Raw genomic sequence first — 21,256 nt, 5'->3', positions numbered from 1 at the left:
ACTAGTACACCATTAGGGCTGAAGGTTGCTGATGGAATGCCCTCAGCAGCTCTACTTCTTTTTTCTCTAATTCTTTCAGCAGTGACTAGTGAAAAACAGTAATGCAGAGGCCACGTTGGGCCTCCCCTACTTGGTACTAAGGGCTCCAACATGTAACAACGTTTGAGTTATTTAAAAAGATGTGGCCCAAACTGGTCCCACTTTTCACTGGGAACTGCGAAGAGGAGAAGTTGAGTAAAAGCAGATGATTTTAGCTTAAGCAAGGAAGAAAAGCCAGAAGTTGAAAGCTCAGTCGCAATCAACTGTTCCACCCCATTATCATTCCAGTTAAAAAACTGTGAGTCATCCTTTAAACAGCCTTCATGCTTCCCCTTCTGTAAAAATACTGTGCAGTTTCATCTTAGTAAAGTGTAACTTAAAATAACTGAATGACTTAATCATTCCTAGATATAGATGAAACACCAGAGAAGAACAAGAAGACAGAATAAACATCAGCCTTTTACTGCCCTTAGTCATAATATGCTTACCTGGGCCACAGCAGAGATCACAGATGGCAAATCAAACAAAGGCAGTCGCAATATGTTAAATAAAGTAATAGATGTAAAAACTTTAGTTGCTGTTAAAACGTTCTCTTTGTCCAGATAAAAGAAGACTCCAAATGTAGCCAATGAGACCTTTTAAAATCAAAAAATGAAAAGAAAAATCACATTATAAATAAAATCTATTTTGTTTGCATTTGAAAGATGTGGAATTCCATTTCTGCTTCACATATAAACAGGGACTTCTCTGCATTTGCTGCACTTGGAAATTATTTCATGGTTGCAATGTTGAGTGCTGAAATACTTGGCCACTGGGGTTGACCCAACTGGACGTGCATGAAACTATTAAATAATTTTCCTATCTCAGGAATTGATTTCTTCATTTCGAAAACACTTAGACATGACATTTCATGCTGACATTTCAGCAAATTCACATTTTTTTTCTTTTTGCTGTCTCTATGATATTGGTCATGAAGTAAAATTATTTACTGCAGATATCTTTATTTTTACCACCTCGATTTTTTTTTTTTTTTTCAAAAAAATGTATAGTCATCAGAGAATAAGATGGGCTACTACGCAGCAGATACTCGAGCCTTCAGAACTACCCAGAAACGCTTAAAGTTAAGAACCTGTCCTATGGGGTCTCATGTGCCATTTCTTGAGTTTAGGAGGAGTTTTGAACTAAAACAGGAGTCCTAAACTAGGAGTCCTAAGAAAGTCCTAAATAATGTGATTATTTCACTGCACTTAATTTTGTGATTTTTTCTTACTCACTGCTTCAAGTATTTCAGTTATCAAGGTTACAAATCGGATGGCCTTAATGCCTAACGCCATCTCACCATACCTAAGGAATATTCATCCTCACGAATATTCCAGTCTGTGTAACTATAGTTAAGAGTGGTCATTTATCCATAATGAAAAATCCAGTTTGATCCATTTACTTTCCAATGAAGTTTAACAGAGATATTTAAAGATCCAAAGACATGAATGGCTTCCTGATACAATTCCACTGAAACAAAGCTAGGATGAATTCAGCTCATGGTTGTCTTTTTGTTGTTGTTATGTGTTTTTTGTTTTTGTTTTTCTTTTCCATTTATTTAGAGGTTTAGTGTTTGAGAAGGGTTGCTAAAAATTTCAGATTGAAAATATACTCCCTTAAATCAGAAGTATAAAGAAAATAGTTATTTCTATGCAACAGATAAAGTGCAATTAAAACAGTGAAATGAGATTCAGAAGACATAAATTTGATTTCTCACTTTCTAGCAGAAGTCTTTAAAAGGTTACTCAATCCATAATCTCTTTGTCTTGTTGCTCTCCAGTCGTATAATTAATATTAGAACCTGTGACTTCAGATATATTGCGTTAATAATCTTTTTAAGATACTGTGAGGCAATGTTTGTGAGCAAACATTGTGAGCTACTAAAGCAACTGGAAATACAAGAGTCTTGCATGAATGAATATTTTAATGAAACGAACCATGAAAGGGATACATGTCAATGTTAGCATGGAGTAAGTCGTCAGATAGCCAGATGACTTCAAAACATCCACTTCACGTTCTCTAATGTTCATGACCTTCCTTTGATATGAAGGTTCCCATGCATAAAGTTTGAGGATCTAGACAAATCAAACAAAAACAAGTTTTTGAATAAAATAGTGATCGTGCTTCACAAAACAAGCTTAAGCTCCAAATGTCATTTTCAAATATACAAAAACACCAAACTATGAAAACTTTAATGTTTTACAAATATAAGTATGAGCTCAGGTAGCTGAAACTTAGGTTATTCTTATGGAAAGAATGCTCTAGTCCCCCTTAATTCTACACATTTCAACATATTCCTATGCATCATAAATGATGAGTTGTTTTATTTCAGAATTGTATAAATAACGATTAAAACTAGGCAACTTTTAGAAGTGTTTTCTTTACATACCAAAATTTTAGTCTGCTAAAGGTTTTCAGACATCTACTAACACATTTTACATTCTAATAAAAATGTACTAAAATTAAGGCATCACAGATAAAGTTTTTCAAATAATATTAAACCATTAAATATCTTTCAAAAAAAAAAAACTTTAAGCACTTTATGTTAAAATGTCCTCTTTATAAGCTTCTATCAATATTGTCTGAAAGATTATTCACAGAACCCTATTTTTTTTAAATAACTTGTTTTCAGTCTTCACAAGTTAACAAAACCAAACCAAACCAAACACCTTATTAGTTGTGGCATTACCTTTATTCCATGTAACATTTCACTTAGTAGCTTGACTCGTTGATCTGAGTATCTCATTTGACTTTTCTGGTTAAAAGACAGCAATATTTTCATTTTTCAGTGACAAAAAAAGGAAAGAAAATATGCAGTATATTTAGGTAATAATTATGTTTTACACTACTTTTGCCTTGCTGAAAAACACACTAGCACTGCAATTATATCATTTTCAGATATATATGTAAGTCATATAATCCATTACATAAAATAAAGGATTATTTAATACATTACAACAATTTCCCCCTAAAATATATATTAAGGAGTGCATTTCAATTTTTTATTATTATTATTTTTTTAATTTTTAATCTCTTCTCTGCTATCATTATTTCCTTCATATTGAATAAAAATCATAGAGCCATGGTTTGGGTTGGACTAGACCTTAAAGATCACCTAGTTCTATGCCACCCCTTGCTATCAGCAGGGTCACCTCCCACCAGACCAGGTTGCCCAAAGCCCCAACCAGCCTGGCCTTGAACACTTCCAGGGATATTTTTTCCTAATATTTAATCTAAATTTACCCTCTTTTCATTTAAAGCTGTTACTCCTTGTCCTATCAGTATACTCCCTCATAAAGACACTCCCCATCTTTCCTGTAGGCCCCCTTTAGGTACTGGAAGGACCTATCAGGCTTCCAGTTCCCAGGGTGTTCAGGAAAACACTTCAGTACTTCTTTTCTCTCTCACATCTTAGTAGGAATCTAAGTATATGTGTACCAGCTGCATCTTCAAAAGAGGTGAGGGCTTTTCTTACTGTGATGTCTCTATACTATCACAGCCTTACAAAAAAATCTATGGATCTGTAGAAGAGTCTTCACTGCATGCTGCACTATCAAAGGCAGAATAAGTCAGACAGGTATTTGCCTTGATAGTAATGCAAAGCTTAGGGCTGTAGTGTTTGTTCCAGTGGACCTTGTGAAATTGTCAGTTAAAGCAATATGCAATGCATGCAAGAGAACCGTAGCATAAGAGAAGCAGGAAAGAAGCAGGAACACATATAGTACCTCTGTGGGAATTCTCATAAACATAATATATTCTCCTGAGGTTGAGAGAGCTGCTTAGCCTAAATAATAGAAATGAAAGAGGGCCATAATCCTACAAAATCCCTTATTTAATAGAATTAACTCATGTAATATGCAAAGACATAACTGCTTCTAAACTGAGTCATATAGCAATTTTTACTAATACAAATGTATTGTTTCAGTATAATGAAAATTTAGGTATGCAATCTAAATAGTAGTTTAGCTATGAAACATATTGCTTTCTTACTGAAGTTATGCTCCCCCACTTTCCCCTCTAGTGGAAAACAGCTACAACATTGGGTTGTTTATTGTTTTGGTTTTAATTTTGATGTGCCAATATAATTCCTATGCCTGCATAATTTTAACCCCCCCCCCCTCCTTCATTTCTGCATTACGACAATTAAACCTCTCCTTACCATGTCTATTTAAATGTCTCACCTTCAGACTTTTTACTTTGGCTGCAATAAGTGCATTTATAGGTATAACCAAAAGAAGCACTGCTACACCTGCTAGAGCAGAGGAGCCAAGCTCTTTCCAGAGAAAGACAACAGCCACGATGATCTGAAAAGGTGCTGACCATAACAGGTTGATGTTTACAGTTAGCTCCATGAGTTGCTGAGCATCTGCCGACATCAGGTTCACAATTTCCCCAGTTGTATACTTTCGTCGTGAAGAATTTGCTAAAGTTAAGGCCTGCAACCAGAAAATAGAGAGGGTAAAAGTTGCAAAAATCAACAATTTTGATGGGTTTAACTTCCCAGGAAAAGCTAAAAGAAGGGATGATAAATAGTAAAGCAAAGCTGAACTCAGCGAAACAAACTTGCAACTCCTCATGGTAAATAAAGAGGACACCATAGCACAAAGAGAGCTCAGAAAGGCTCAGCTTTGGGCTAGCTTGGATCTTCCAAGTGCAGGAAGCAACAGGCTTCACAGCAAGCACAAGTGCAGCGGGCTGACACCACACGTCCAGGTGTCTGAGGACTGATACCCAGCCAGATCACACGCACACTCTTGCTGTGACTCACATTTTTCCACTGTATGACCTGAATTCCTGCACAAAACTAGACAGTGCTGCAGCAACTCACTCCACCATCCATTCCACATGCAAAACTCAACCTGATCTGGTATTCACTGACTCTATTCAGAGAGAGGACCAAGCTATCTCTCTGACCTGTAGCTGTGGAAACTTGCCAGATGACATGCCCACTCTAGTTGCAGCCTCATATTATATTCCCCTGTTCATGACTTGATGTACTGACACATCCTCATACATGACATGAGAGAAAGAATTCCTCCATTTTCCTGAGTTGCAGCTGACAAGTGAAATGCTGTGTAGTGGTTCAGAAAATACCTGAAAAGGCCATGCCAAAAGGTTTATTTGAATACCTTGAGGAAAAAACGATTGCATTTTAAATTGGCTACTTTACTTCAGATTGGGATTATGTCTTGTCTTCCTTAACATTTGCTTCGTTGTCAAATACTGCAGTAAAAATACCAATGTGTTGTGTTTGTAACAGAGTGAATTAAAGGTGCAGCACTGAGAAAACAGCTTCATCTCATATGCTATACAGTAACAGTATTCTAAACATTTTAATGTTTTGTAGGTCACACACAGATACTTTCAATATTACGTTATGAGCACCTTTCTCTCTCACAGTAATAATATCAACTTTAATAAGAAATACTGCAGGTAATGTAAGTTATACATAGATTTACACAGCAGTTAACCTACTGCACATTCAAATCAACTGAAAATCAGTTTCATTTAAGTCAAGGAGAAAAAATTCAACCTCCAGAGAAGACAAAGTGGCAAACTTCAGTTTGTTATATTCACTTCGACTGTACAGCAAAAGCTGTGATCACATACATCCTTGCTTTTTCTCTGTAATTCTAGCCTGAAATATTTTCCTATGTCATTCAGTAAATTTGGGGAAATTATCCCATAATCATAGAACCATTTGGGTTGAAAAGGATCCATAAGAATTATCAAGTTCAACCTGCCCATGGCAGGGACATCTTTCTCTAGATCCAGTTGCTCAAAGCCCCATACATCCCAACGCTGAACACTTCCAGTGATGGGTCACACAACTTCCCTGGACAACCTATTCCAGTGTCACACCACCCTCTTTGTGAAAGATTTCTTCCTTATATCCAAACTAAATCTAATAAAAATAGGAAGAGCTCAGCTTGTAACAGGTTGTTGAAAAAAGAATTTAACTGCAAGATTGGAGCATCTGAAGAGAAATGCTGTTGAAATTACAAATTCTTATGCATAAAAATCATCACAATATAAAGTCAATCTGTAAGCCTGTCACCAGTTTATAGTATCTTTGGTTTTGATCATGGTGAAAAGCTTTTTTTTGTTTGTTTCGAAAGAAAACAGAATGCATGATTACCTTTTTGTATAGCAGGCCAACAACGGCAGTCTTGATTTTGACTGCAGTAAGCATATTGTTACGCTGGTATAGCTGATGTAGGAGAGTTTGTGAGAAAGCTACAAAAAAAAGGGCAATAGCATAGCCATATCCACTTCCATATGAACTAGGGTGATTTTCACTTAGAGTTATCATTGATCTGTAAATGAAGCAAAATAAAATTTTTGACTCTGTGCACGTAGTCAACAACCAACAATAGAAAGTTCACTAAACTGACATACTGGCAACTTGTTTAATTAAATCCATTTTGTATCCAGGCATGTCATGAAGACAAACCACATTAAAAACAGTGTTTTACTACTTGTTAGCCTAGAAAAAATTATCAAACACTATTCTAAAAATTAATTGGCTAGTGCTGACTTCGCTGGCAATGCAGTACAAATAAAGAACAGCACAAAAGAAAAAAACAGAGCATTTTAATTGTGAAGTCACAAAGGCTGCACCTACCAACTACAAAAGTGAGAAAATAAATCTGAAGGAAAATTAATTCTTATGTTGGTGTTAGCAAAAGTTTATCTTAAATAACCAGCAACTGTGGTATCTTCAAACAGATCTTGAAACAGGTCAACAGGTTTGTTCAGCATCCCAGGATACAACAGAATTTCCCTGACACAGGGTATGGAAGTTAACAATAATTCTGTTCATTATTACTTTTCTTTATAAAAGCACAAGATAAATTCTTTATACTTTTCTGTTAAGCACAATATCCATCCACCTTATGATATTAATAACATTAGAAGAAAGTTAACACAGTTTTCCCAGAAATGTTGGAACTACAGACATTGTTGTATGTTTAATTATTTTTTTTTTTTTGTAAAAGTATAGACACAAAAATATTAACAAAAAGCAGGAAAGTTAAAGATCTCAGCACTTCACTTTTTTCTTTTTTTTTTTTTTTAACATTTGATTTTGTATTTAACTATATTTAACACATATATTGTGGAAATGAGTTTATATTGCTTTTATCTCAGTCTGTCAGTCAATAAACTCCTGATCACTTTGAGCTTTCCCTCATTAGATCATTTACAGATAATCACTGAAGGAAAAAAATAAAAACACACAAAAAAACACCCCATCTTTACACATCTAAGCTGTTGCTTAGTTTGGTTTTAATACTGGTAACCCTTTATTATTACTAATCATCTTTAAACATAAGGTAAAACACATTAACAACTTACTTCATTATTTGTGAACTCATGAAAGGCAGAATGTCAGCTGCAACTTTTAGAAAAGCAACTTTAATCAATAAAAATTTAAATGTTTGCCATAGTGGCAAAATCAAAGATTGTTTATGGAAACTCGTTGTCTTGCTTTTGCATAGCATTCTTTTGATGTAAGAAGCCTGCAAGATTACAAAAATATGTAGATAATTAACAAATGAAGTGATTTCATCCCTCTACCCCACCTACAAATATAACGTATGTAACATAAAGTGTCCATTTCAAGTCATGTTTGTACTTATGTTCTGAAGAAGCACATTTCCTGTAGTCAGGACTGAAGAAAAACTGTGGTAAGAAATGAACTGTGGTTTTATGTAGTCTGGCTAGAAATCTTTTAGGAAAGGAAAAATATTGTTTTTAGGGTTGTCTAGAAGCCCTACAAAATCAGAAAATAATTTAATCCTCAAATGATTGTCACAGGTCAAAAAACTTAGCAGACTTTTAAGAACTTTATGTCTAAGGTTGAAAAAAAATGTTAGCTGTTCTTGATTATCACCGCCATCAATCCTGCAGCAGACTTTTGGATTTCTTTCCTCCATTGCTTTTCAAAGTTAGGACACACGCTGTATGGTGAATCACTTTCATTCAGCTCAAACAGGTCATCCCTCTCCAATGGTTTTTTATAGCCTATAGATATTAGCCTGAAAAACGAACAAACAAAAAAGCAAACAACGAATTTAGACAGCATGAAATACAGAAAAAAAAAACACACATACAAACTCAAAAAGTTAAGGATATCATTTTGGGTATATAAATAAACTCCATATTCAAAATAATATATGTAATCTTATAAAGGCTACAGCCTAACACTGGAACATACTTACAGTCACCTTAAATATACTGAAATTTACCTGAAGTAAGAAGGTCTCAAACAGACTGTGTAAACTTTGTACTTCAAAGTCTGTCTACATTTCCGATCCCACATTTCTCTACAGGAAAATACAGTATTTCACAAACAAACCTGTGTAGCACCATTACACAGTTACTACTACAATTGGGAATTAAATCTTATTTTTTTAATTCTCAGATTGCATTATGTTGTGACTCACTTCTAACCAAGGTAACAACCTTAAACTACTGGGGTTCAGCACAAGTATGATGGAAGTTTCCTTACTGCAGATCTTCACGTATTAAAATTTTGTTTCAGCAAAGTGCTGTTACTCACTTTATTGTTAAAAAGACGTGAAATCAGTCTTAAAACTGGCAAAATAGGGCTGATGAACAAGCTACAAGAATTCTTTGAAATGGAATAACTGTTGACCTGTATTTTTTGACAGGCAGGACAGATTTCAGAGAACTTGCCATCCCATTCCTGAGATGGAAAAAATGCAGCAGGACTAATGTGGACAATCTTATGCACCTTAAAGAAAGCCCCAAACATCTGGGAAGCAGCAAGAGACACATACACGGACACAGGAGTGTTTCCTGTCATTGACAGCTGTAATGCTTTTAGGCTCGTTGTGATTTTCCTCCCTGAGGGCTGAAATGCAGATGCAGTGTCCATCTTCTCTAGAGCGTGCTTCCAGTGCAGACTTCTGTGCCAATCAGTGCCAGTGCTGGGCTTCGTGTTAATGTGTGTGCCATTGTGCTTAGCACAGTATGCAGAATAAGATTCAGAAACTTTTGTTGGAAGTAACAAAATTCTAGTGGGGGTGGACCTCACTATCCATATGGGCCTCCTTTCTACTGAAACTGTAACATCAAAGACAAAGCGTATTTGTCCTACACTTGATAAATTTAGGCAAAAACAACACTGCCTTGTACTATGAGCACCAGCTTTTGAGAAGATGAGGAAAGCAGACCAATTAATACTTAAGTTATGCAGAATGACATTGGCTATTCATCTCAGTGCTAAAAACCACTGCTGTCTCCAGCTATTTGGTAAACTGATTTACCAAATGCCCTTCACAGTGCAATCTCTGCATTGCATGAATGCTGAGGAAACATAATATGGCATTACATGTTTATTATATAACAATTAATTTGAGACTTTTTCATTTAGATTGCAAGCACTGAAGGTGAGTTTAACAATTTATTACTCTTGTTTGCTTCTGCTTGGGAAGAGGGATCATATATAATATTTACAGTATTAATTTAATTGCATCCAGTAACCTATTTCATCATAAACCAAGCTCTAACTGAGCAGAACTGAAATCTTAACACCCCAGCCCACTCCCTTCTTTTCGTTAAACATTATGGAACTGGTTAAAAAACACAATGTTTTGTTAAAAAACAAAACCAAAAAACACAAATGTCCCATATTGGACATTTGGGTTAACATTATGACATAACAAACAAATAAATATTATATGAATGTACTGTACTCAGTAGACTGCATACTTTGGTATGGTACAGAAAGACTGGTAACAACCACAGCTACTCTGAAAATGGTGTACTCTTGAACTCCAGCCCTGTTGAAGGTAACCAAATACTCCCAGTGCTTTAAATAATCTGATTGTTTTGTCTCAGCTTATTAAGTGCAGATACCATTTTCAGTTTTTGCTTAAAAATAATAATGTTGAATAAAGCAAGCCATAGTTACCATACTCCTAAAATACTTTTTATCACTTAAAATGTTCATATAGGTCTGGCTTAAATGATTTGGAAAAAAAAAAAGAAAACTGTTACATCTTCTGACTATTACTCATTCATAACACGAGATTGTTTGAAATACCATCCAAAATATTAAGTGACCGGAAGACGCATGACTTCATACAGCTGAACTTTTAGTTCCTATTTTTGAGTGGAAAAAATCTTAAGAAGCAGAGGGACTCTCCTGGTCTTCTTAAACAGGTGATCTACTGTAATGATGTACGGCCTGACGTAAACAAGGGAGGAAGACAAATATGAAGTCAGCTATTTTAAAAACACCTTAAATGTACTGAGTATTTGTTCCTGGAGATCTAGCAAACTGTTATGTCACTATAACAAGCACAAAGAAAACCTTACTTTATTTTTTGTCTATTGCCAAACTTTACAAAGGAGAAATAATAAATAAAAAATAGCCTATTTGGGGCACTTAAATCCTGTGGCTAAAAGTAGTTTCTATCACAAAAAGAATGCAGCTATCAAAAAATAGTATGATCTCTAGAAATGGTAAACTTTGATTTTTGTATAAAAATTTAACAGCAATCTCAGTCTCAAGCTATGGATAAAGCCCAAATGACAGCGTGGAATGTGCAAGCTCTGTAATTCAGAATTTATCAATGAACTTTAACAAACTACTTAAGTTCTTACCTGCTAAACCAGGCATATGTTAATTTACTGAGGCAAAAAACATTTTCCTCGGGGCTGCATTTCTGTTTAAAAAAAAAAAAAAAAAAAGGGAAAAAAAAGGCATGTTACTTGAAAGACTAAAGAACTTTTTCCCTCTTAGTATTCCTTAATAGTTCTTAGGAGCTATTTAATTCTAATCTACAACACTGCCTACACTTAACATTGCTTTTTTTGTTGTTTGTTTGTTTTGGTTCCTGCTCCCACCAATAAATTCTAACACAAGGTATGGAGAATGAGAGATCTTCCATTTCATGACTTAATAAATTTCACAACTCAACTTGCAGTGAGACGATAATTAACCATCACTTAAGCTTGATATTGCACTGTTTATACACACTCCAGAGTATTACACCAACAGTAAACCATGCCCAATATAAGCAAGCGTTCCTTAAATTTTGAGGGTTAAAATCTTGATTTATTCTTCCCCTATTTGAAAACCTGGCTACTGGAAGCGATCAACTGCTAATATCTAAAGAAAAGCAACCTCCTTTCAGACATTAAGAGATGAAGTACTTCTAACGTGTACTGTACAGGTGAAGGAAGAGAGAAGAGTATTAGGATCATGTACTGCTGCCTGTTCATATCCTACTGGAGATAAAGGCAATACAGGAAAACAAGTATGAACTGTCCCGCGCTGCCTGAGGAATTTGTACCCACACCCAAGAAGCCTTTAGCACCCCTAGGGCGTAACTTCCGTCCCTCAGTAATTCAGCAACACCTTGAACTAATTTCTAACAGGAGGTGCAGTTACGGTTCTTTTCGGTAGGTGGTGTGAAGAAACCACCTATGAAAAACGCTGCCGGTGCTCTGAGATCCTATATTGAAAAAATGTGGAAAATACAATTGTTCTTGCACTTTCGGTGAAAAAGGACTGAATGATAATCCAGGAAACAAGTACGTAAGGAAAATGTACATGCTCCTTCTGTAACAAGCATATCTCCTTGTGCGCCTACTTGCCCTTCGCTATCAGATGTAAATATTCGTCACAGATCATGGCAACTTCGGGATTTTATATTCATGCAGCATTGCTTGCCTGAAATGCCGTCTTTTACTATTAAAGAAGCCTTGGGCACGAACATTTTCTGGTCAAATCCTGCTCCTATTTCTATCCAAGGCAAAGCTCCTACTTCCTTAAGAAAGACTAAAAAAAAAAAAAAGTGAGCAAATGCCCGGCCTAGCGACCTCGTATGAATTCACAGGATACGTCCCAGGACGCCTGTGGTGCAACACAGTCCTTGTTAACGGCGTGTTAGCACGGGACTGCGGGGACACCTGCACCAAACCCCGTCACGACTACGCCCCTCCGCCGCCCTCCTCACGACTCCCTCCCGCTGCCTCCCCCTCGTCCCACGGCGGCAGCTCCCCCGCGGCTGGGCTGGGCTGAACCGGCCCGGCCCGGCGTTGCCTTGCCTCCCCGGCCCGCCCGGCCGCCCCCACCTTTTCGCCGCTCGGGCTCAGGCGCTCGTAACTGCCGGCCATCGCCGGGCCGCCCCGCGCACACTGGGCGGGGACAGGGCGGGCGCTGCTGCCTCCGCCGCCTCCGCCCCTGCTCGGGGCTTCAGGGCTTGACCTATCGGAAGGCGGGGGGGGAGAGGAACATGTAATGCCGTGCAAGGTTGTTTGGTGGTATGACTGACAACATGAGTTTAAAATCACAGAATGACAGAATTTCTAGGTTGGAAGAGACCTCAAGATCATCGAGTCCAACCTCTGACCTAACACTAACAGTCCCCACTAAACCATATCCCTAAGCTCTATGTCTAAACATCTTTTAAAGACTTCCAGGGATGGTGACTCCACCACTTCCCTGGGCAGCCTGTTCCAGTGTCTAACAACCCTTTCAGTAAAGAAGTTCTTCCTAACATCCAACCTAAAACTCCCCTGGTGCAACTTAAGCCCATTCCCCCTCGTCCTGTCACCAGGCACGTGGGAAAACAGACCAACCCCCACCTCACTACAGCCTCCTTTACAGTACCTGTAGAGAGCGATAAGGTCGCCCCTGAGCCTCCTCTTCTCCAGGCTGAACAAGCCCAGCTCCCTGAGCCGCTCCTCGTAGGACTTGTTCTCCAGGCCCCTCACCAGCTTCGTCGCCCTTCTCTGCACCCGCTCAAGCACCTCCATGTCCTTCTTGTAGCGAGGGGCCCAAAACTGAACTGAACACAGTACTTGAGGTGCGGCCGAGTACAGGGGGACGATCACCTCCCTAGCCCTGCTGGTCACACTCTTTCTTATGCAAGCCAGGATGCTGTTGGCCTTCTTGGCCACCTGAGCACACTGCTGCCTCATATTCAGCCGACTATCCACCATCACTCCCAGGTCCTTCTCTGCCTGGCAGCTCTCCAACCACTCATCTCCCAGCCTGTAGCTCTGCTTGGGGTTATTGCGCCCCAGGTGCAGGACCCGGCACTTGGCCTTGTTGAACTTCATGCAGTTGACCTCAGCCCATCAGTGCAGCCTATCCAGATCCTCCTGCAGAGCCTTCCTACCCTCAAGCAGATCAACACACGCACCTAGCTTGGTGTCATCTGCAAACTTACTGAGGGTGCACTCAATGCCCTTGTCCAGATCACTGATGAAGATATTAAAGAGGACCGGCCCCAGCACCGAGCCCTGGGGGACGCCACTAGTGACTGGCCTCCAGCTGGACTTGACTCCATTCACCACAACTCTTTGGACCCGGCTATCCAGCCAGTTTCTAACCCAACGAAGCGTGCGCCAGTCCAAGTCAAGAGCAGCCAGTTTCTTGAGGAGAATGCTGTGGGAAACAGTGTCAAAAGCCTTGCTGAAGTCAAGGTAGACCACATCCACAGCCTTTCCCTCATCCACCCAGCGCGTCACTTTGTCATAGAAGGAGATCAGGTTCGTCAAGCAGGACCTGCCTTTCATAAACCCATGCTGACTGGGCCTGATCGCCTGCTTGCCCTGCAAGTGCTGCGTGATGACTCTCAAGAGGATCTGCTCCATGAGCTTCCCTGGCACTGAGGTCAAACTGACAGGCCTGTAGTTTCCCAGGTCTGCCCTCCAGCCCTTCTTGTAGATGGGCGTCACATTTGCTAGCCGCCAGTCAACTGGGACCTCCCCCGATAGCCAGGACTGTTGATAAATGATGGTAAGGGGCTTGGCCAGCTCCTCTGCCAGTTCTCTCAGTACCCCTTGGGTGGATCCCATCCGGCCCCATCAACTTGTCCACATCCAAGTGCCGTAGCAGGTCACCAACCAGTTCTTTGTGGATAGTGAGGGCCACATCCTGCTCCCCATCCCCTTCCACCAGCTCAGGGTACTGGGTATCCAGAGAACAACCGGTATTGCCGCTAAAGACTGAGGCGAAGAAGGCACTAAGCACCTCCGCCTTTTCCTCATCTCTTGTAACTAGGTTTCCCCCCGCATACAGTAAAGGATGGAGATTCTCCTTAGTCCTCCTTTTTGTGTTGATGTATTTGTAAAAAGACTTTTTGTTGTCTTTAACGGCAGTAGCCAGATTGAGCTCCAGATGAGCTTTGGCCTTCCTAATTTTGTCCCTGCACAGCCTCGCAACATCCTTATAGTCCTCCCTAGTGGCCTGTCCACTTTTCCAAAGATTATAAACCCTCTTTTTTCTCCTAAGATCAAGCCACAATTCTCTGTTCAGCCAGGCTGGTCTTCTTCCCCACCAGCTCGTCTTTGGGCACGTGGGGACAGACCGCTCCTGCGCCATTAAGATTTCCCTCTTGAAGAGCACCCAGCCTTCCTGGACTCCTCTGCCCTTCAGAACCACCTCCCAAGGGACTCTACCAACCAGTGTCCTCAGCAGCACAAACTCAGCCCTCCGGAAGTCCAATACAGCGGTTTTACTGGTCCCCTTCCTGGCCTCGCCAAGAATAGTGAACTCCACCATTTTGTGGTCACTCTGCCCAAGACAGCTCCCGACAATCACATCCTCTACCAGTCCTTCTCTGTTTGTGAAGAGAAGGTCTAGCGGGGCGCCACCCCTGGTAGGCTCACTAACCAGCTGTGTCAGGAAGCTATCTTCCACGCTCTCCAGAAACCTCCTACACTGCTTCTCTAGGCTGTGTTGTGCTTCCAGGATATGTCAGGGAAGTTGAAGTCCCCCACGAGAACAAGCGCTGAAGATTTCGCAACTTCTGTCAGCTGCCTGTAGAATTCCTCATCCGTCTCCTCATCCTGGTTCGGCGGTCTATAACAGACCCCAACCAGGACACTAGCCTTGTTGTCCCTGCCGATCCTAACCCAAAGGGACTCGCCCTTGTCATTCCCAGCCTCGAGTTCTACAACATCGAAAGACTCTCTAATATAGAGAGCCACACCCCTTCTGTGCTGTCTGTCCCTTCTGAAGAGCTTATAGCCAGGCATTGCAGCACTCCAGTCATGAGACTGATCCCACCACATCTCCGTGATGGCAACCAAGCCGTAGCCTGCCTGCCGCACGATGGCTTCCAGCTCCTCCTGTTTGTTACCCATGCTGCATGCATTGGTGTAGATGCACTTCAGCTGGGCCATTGCCTTATCCCCCGGCCTTGCTATTGTTCCCTCTGGCACAGCTCCAACAATCCTTGCTTCAGCCCCATCCCCCTTCTTACCTAGTTTAAAGCCCTCTCAACGAGCCCTGCCAGCTCCTGGCCCAGGATCCTTTTCCTCCCTAAAAGATAGGGACCCAGCTGCGGCCATCAGGCCGGGTGCCAAGTAAAGTGCTCCATGGTTGAAAAACCCAAGATTTCTGCATTGGCACCAGCCCCTGAGCCACGTGTTTAACAGGTGGGCTTTCTGTGTCCTCTCTGTACCCCTCCCTGCCACTGTAGGGATGGAAGAAAACACCACCTGCACTCCCACTCCATCCACTAACCGTCCCAGCCCCCTAAAGTCTTGTTTGATAGCCTTCAGGCTTCTCTCTTCAATGTCGTCACTACCTGCCTGGACTATCAAAAGAGGGTAATAGTCAGAGGGGCGTACCAGGTTGGGAAGCTTCCTGGCAATGTCCCTGACCCTAGCCCCAGGGAGGCAGCAGACTTCCCTAAGGGTAGGGTCAGGCTGACAAATAGGGCCCTCTGTTCCCCTAAGAAGAGAGTCTCCCACAACAATAATCCTTCTGTCTTTCTTGGTGGAGGCAGTCCTGAGGCATGGAGTTGACCTCCTCGCCCTAGGCATCCTCCTGGGCAGACTTTCTACCTCTTCCTCACTCACCGGTCTCTCAGTCTCCAGGGACTCAAACCTGTTGCATAAGGGCACCTGGGAAGGTGGGACCAGAAGGGGAGGGCATCGCCTGCGATGTCAAGCAGGGACCCGTTTCCATTCCTCCTGAACTCCCAGATCCCCTCCCTCTGCCCAACGGCAACAGGGCAGGGGGTCCACCCCCATTTGGGGTGTCTCACCTCGATCCCTCTCCTTGAGGCCCTGCAGGGAGTAGCTCCACAAGTCTATCTCCCGCTCACACTCCCTGATATCCCTCAACCTCTCCACCTCCTCGTTGAGCTCCGCCACCATGCGGACCAGATCATGCACCTGCTCGCACCTCATGCACACAGTTTCTCTGCCTCCCGCTGATGGCAGGAACAGGCTCAGACACTCCTTGCATCCCGTGACCTGAACTGCGGCATATTTTAACAGCTAGTCGGTCTGGGTGCGTACAGACTTCCTGGAGAGCCCACCGTGCCTGGTGGAGACCGTTATCACCTAGCTAACAGCTGTTGTTAAGTAGGTGTTCCTATGGGGGGGGGGGGGGGGGGGGGGGGAGTGCTCTGCCCTTCCTGCTTGCCCTGCCTAACTGCTGCACCACGCCCTTCTGACGCGCCATGCCCTGTTCGCCCATCCTGGTTCCTCGACCTCCCTAGGGGCAGCTTTTGAATGAACCGGGAGCACGCCGCTATTCCGCGCCTCATACCCATCCCTTTCTGTATGTACTTACCATAAGGCAAGTTCTACATTCACATTAAGGTACCTTTTTCATGCAGCCCATTTTTCTATATTCCAAATACTTAAGAACATTCTTCAAAGTCAGGCTTACCTGTGTGCGCTTGGGATTCGGAGGCCTTTTTTTTTTCCTCCCCCCAGTGCTTGGAATGGAGCTGAGAATTCACCTAAGTTATTTCATGGAAAACAGACAAGGTGATTGAAGTCCTCAAACTCCTCCACAGTAACAACCACAGAACCCATGGACACTTACCTGTAGTCTTCCGAACTTGAGTCACTTCCAGAGCGCTTTGCTATGAAATAGTACCACCAGGGTTTTACTGAAGAAGGCACCACCAATGTAACTAGCTCATTGAGTCTCTAAAACTATTTCACAGAGAGGGCAGAAAACATGAAGGAAAAGCAGCCTCCCGGGGAACGCTGAGCCCAGTTCACCACAAGAGAAAAGCGCCCTAGGCAACCCAAGCCTCAGTCTCTCCCGGGGAAGCAATTCCCCCACAAGTCCTCAGGCTTCCTATATAGCAAAGGTCAAATGACCCACACCTGGCCAGTTTCACTTCACAAGGGTGGAGCCAAGAGACCTCCTGGAATAAGCTCGTCTACCTGGCTTCAAAGTTTTAAGGTCAATTGCTCCTTATCACTAGTAGAAAGAACCTGACAAGGGGCTTAGTGGTTAGAGTTGACCTAATGAATTGACTACGAAAGGTGCACAATCGTCATATTTCTGTTAGTCCTTCTGTGAGGAAAATTAGTACAGAGCCTGTTAAAAAAAGAAATACAAATAAATAAAAGATATGAATAAAAAAGAAAATGACCTTAAAGGCAAACTGCCATCATAGATTTTCATCTGTCTAGTCATGACAGATAAAGAATTTAGCAATCAGAATTCCTTTTCTTGATATTAATGTTATTTAAATTTTCTTTTCTGAGATCCCTTCTTTATGCAGGACTTTTTTAAATCTAGCCCCATGACCTCTGACTGCACTATTTATAGAATCAGAGAATCATAGAATATACCGAGTTGGAAGGGACCCATAAGGATCATCAAGTTCAACTCCTGGCACCACCCAAAAGTTTAGACCACATGCCTAAGTGCACAGTCCAATCAATTCTTAAATTCAGACAGGCTTGGTGCAGTGACTAGTTCCCTGGGGAGCCTGTTCCAGCGTGCATCCACCCCCCTCTCGGTGAAGAACCTCTTCCTGACGTCCAGCCTAAACCTTCCCTGCCTCACCTTAACACCATTCCTGTTGGTCCTATCACTGGTGATTACAGAGAATAGGTCAGCACCTGCCTCTGCACTCCCCCTCGCGAGGAAGTTGTATGCTGCAATGAGGTCCCCCCTCAGCCTCCCCTTCTCCAGGCTGAACAGGCCCACTGACCTCAGCTGCTCCTCATACGGTTTCCCCTCTAGGCCCTTCACCATCTTCGTCGCCCTCCTCTGGACACTCTCCAGCAGTTTCATGTCCTCTTTGTACTGTGGTGCCCAGAACTGAACGCAGTACTCGAAGTGAGGCCGCACCAGCGCAGAGTAGAGCGGGACAATCACTTCCCTTGATCAACTAGCAATGCTGTGCTTGATGCACCCCAGGATATGGTTGGCCCTCCTGGCTGCCAGGGCACACTGCTGGCTCACGTTCAACTTGCTGTCAACCACCACCCCCGGATCCCTCTCTGCAGGGCTGCTCTCCAGCATCTCGTCACCCAGTCTGTACGTATAGCCAGGGTTTCCCCATCCCAGCTGCAGGACCCGGCACTTGCTCTTGTTAATCTTCATGAGGTTGGTGATCACCCAGCTCTCCAATCTGCCCAGATCTCTCTGCAAGGCCTTTCCACCCTCAGCCCCTCATCTGAGTCTACAACTCCTCCAAGTTTGGTGCCATCAGCAAATTTGCTCAAAACACAATCTAGTCCTACATCTAAATCGTTTATAAAAACATTGAAGAGGACTGGCCCTCAAATGGAGCCTTGAGGGTCCCCACTAGTGACCATGCGCCAGCCTGATGTGGCCCCATTTACCACAAGCCCTTGAGCCCTGCCTGTCAGCCAATTGCTCACCCATCGCATGATGTTTTTGTTAGGATCACGTCAGCTGGTTTCCCTTGATCAACCTCTCTCAATTATTTTTCAACGGTCTTGTGAATCTGGAGAGGTGCCAGTGGACTGGAAGCTGGCAAATGTCGTACCAATTTTCAAGAAGGGCAAGAAAATACACCGTGGCAACTACAGGCCTGTCAGTCTCACATCAGCACCTGGTAAAATTATGGAGAAGATGATCCTTGAAGTTCTTGAAGCGCACCTGGGGGACAATGCAGTCATTGGTCCCAGCCAACATGGGTTCATGAGGGGTAGGTCCTGCCTAACAAATCTGAATTCCTTTTATGATAAGATCACCCATCTGGTTGATCAAGGGAAACCAGCTGACGTGATCTTTTTGGACCTGAGCAAAGCTTTTGACATGGTTTCCCGTGGGATCCTGCTGGACAAAATGTCCAGCATACAACCTAACAAAAATGTAGTCAATTCATTAGGTCAACTCTAACCACTAAGCCCCTTGTCAGGTTCTTTCTACTAGTGATAAGGAGCAATTGACCTTAAAACTTTGAAGCCAGGTAGACGAGCTTATTCCAGGAGGTCTCTTGGCTCCACCCTTGTGAAGTGAAACTGGCCAGGTGTGGGTCATTTGACCTTTGCTATATAGGAAGCCTGAGGACTTGTGGGGGAATTGCTTCCCCGGGAGAGACTGAGGCTTGGGTTGCCTAGGGTGTTTTTCTCCCGTGGTGAATTGGTCTCAGCATTCCCCGGGAGGCTGCTTTTCCTTCATGTTTTCTGCCCTCTCTGTGAAATAGTTTTAGAGACTCAATGAGCTAGTTACATTGGTGGTGCCTTCTTCAGTAAAACCCTGGTGGTACTATTTCATAGCGAAGTGCTCTGGAAGTGATTCGAGTTCAGAAGACTACAGGTAAGTGTTCCTGGGTTCTGTGGCTGTTACTGTGGAGGAGTTTGAGGACTTCAATCACCTTGTCTGTTTTCCATTAAATTACTTACGTGGATTCTAAGCTCCATTCTGAGCACTGGTGGAAAAAAAAAGGCCTCCGAATCCCAAGTGCACACAGGTAAGCCTGACTTTGAAGAACGTTCTTAAGTATTTGGAATATAGAAAAATGGGCTGCATGAAAAAGGTACCTTAATGTGAATGCAGAATTTGCCCTATGGTAAGTACATACAGATGGGGATGGATACTGGGCGCAGCGCTGGGCAGGCCTCTCTACTCCACCAAGACGCACACCAGTTACATCAAGCAGCTGATTTTTATGCTCCTAGGCTAATACATATTCATTGCTACTTCTAAAAAAAAAAAAAAACAGGGTTATTATAATTAGTTTCCGGAATCGAAACCCTCCTACTGGAGCATGTGTTTCAGTCTCTGGGGGTCTCTTGTGCTGAAGGCTCATAGTCTTCTTCCCTCTTGTCCAACTTGTCTGTATGTCAGAGACTTGTGCAACGTCCCCTGCAAGCTTTGTCTTTCAGTTGTTCTTCAGCTCTCCCCGTCTCCTTGATCTCCTGGCCAGATACCAGAGACTTGCGTAGTGTCCCATGCCATAGTCATAATAGTTAGCAGTTATTCTGAAACCCCCCAGATACCAGAGACTTCGAGGAAAAGCCTACGAATACATTTCCCTTCAAGCTCTCTATTGACACGAATTGCTAAAACATTCCTTTGCAAAATACAAGAACTATATACATTAACCACTCTGTTTTTCTTCGACTTGTGGTTATACAAGGGTACGTAAGACAGAAGGTCACATTCATCACACCATGTGGCCCTAGCATTGTTCCATACTGACATGAATCAGATGAACATATCTCACATGGTCCAACCATCACCCTACCACCAGCATCACCCACTAAACCATGTCCCGAAGCAGCATGTCCAGCCTTTCCTGATGAATGATGGCAGACGCTAACAGATCATTGACCTCTTTCAGAACAGGTCTTTCGAGTACAGGTGTTGGAAACTTGCCGTATTTCATCCTTCCCACACTACCGAGACCATATCCAGCAACCGCTTTTTGCCAGGCACTGGTGGAGCCTGCACAGGAGGAGGTGCAGCAGGCCTGGCTGCCATCCTGCAGCCTCTCCCTGCTGTGCAAAGCGCTGCCCTGCTTTTGTGCTGCTGTCGGTCCACGTTGGCTTCCTAAAGTTACAGGGGAATTACTAGTTGGAAGGAAAACTGCAGCTTCCATGTCCATTTCTTTTTTCTGATATGAAAAAAATGACCTCAGTTTCCATTCATTGGGATGTCCAATAATTATACACCAAGACTAAAGACTGGCACATACATACAGGTTGAGCCTGATACATGGAGGACAAAAGCATTGTGTGTATAAATATTAGTCACTGTACATACATGGTGAAACATCGCAGGCTGCTGGTTCTTGACCTGATGCTAAGATTTAGAGGGTGGATGAATGTAAGTGTTTTACACTGGCATTTAAAAACAGATTCACTACATCACATAATTGTTTCTGCTGTGTGAGACTTAAAGTAGTGCTGCAGGTAGTTCATGTGCAGACAAAGGAAACCACCAACTGAACTA

The 21,256-nt window shown here is 42.4% G+C and overlaps 1 protein-coding gene across 5 annotated transcripts in view; it reads right to left on the bottom strand.

Moving 5' to 3' along the window:
- Window positions 1–17,147, bottom strand: part of LOC311437023 (multidrug resistance-associated protein 1-like) — a 40,695-nt gene extending 23,548 nt beyond the window's left edge. The window contains exons 1-9 of one of the 5 annotated variants that reach the window (XM_084519718.1): window positions 16,910–17,147; window positions 10,714–10,775; window positions 7,973–8,117; window positions 7,435–7,598; window positions 6,218–6,395; window positions 4,260–4,514; window positions 2,768–2,833; window positions 2,016–2,153; window positions 528–674 (exon numbers count right to left, since the gene is read on the bottom strand). In XM_084519718.1, the coding sequence (XP_084375844.1) occupies window positions 528–674; window positions 2,016–2,153; window positions 2,768–2,833; window positions 4,260–4,514; window positions 6,218–6,395; window positions 7,435–7,598; window positions 7,973–7,978 (954 nt within the window). In that variant the 5' untranslated portion in view covers window positions 7,979–8,117; window positions 10,714–10,775; window positions 16,910–17,147. Of the gene's footprint in view, window positions 1–527; window positions 675–2,015; window positions 2,154–2,767; window positions 2,834–4,259; window positions 4,515–4,992; window positions 5,144–6,217; window positions 6,396–7,434; window positions 7,599–7,972; window positions 8,118–8,882; window positions 9,169–9,816; window positions 9,882–10,713; window positions 10,776–12,189; window positions 12,284–16,909 lie in introns of those variants that run through there. The other 4 variants (XM_084519716.1, XM_084519717.1, XM_084519719.1 and 1 more) reach the window with 4 other exon arrangements.
- Between the last annotated feature and the right edge of the window lie 4,109 nt (window positions 17,148–21,256).

This window comes from Aythya ferina (genome assembly GCF_964211825.1).
Source record: "Aythya ferina genome assembly, chromosome: 1".
Classification (NCBI taxonomy): domain Eukaryota; kingdom Metazoa; phylum Chordata; class Aves; order Anseriformes; family Anatidae; genus Aythya; species Aythya ferina.
Note: the sequence above shows the minus strand (reverse complement) of the source record. Positions and strands in the feature narration are given on the sequence as shown.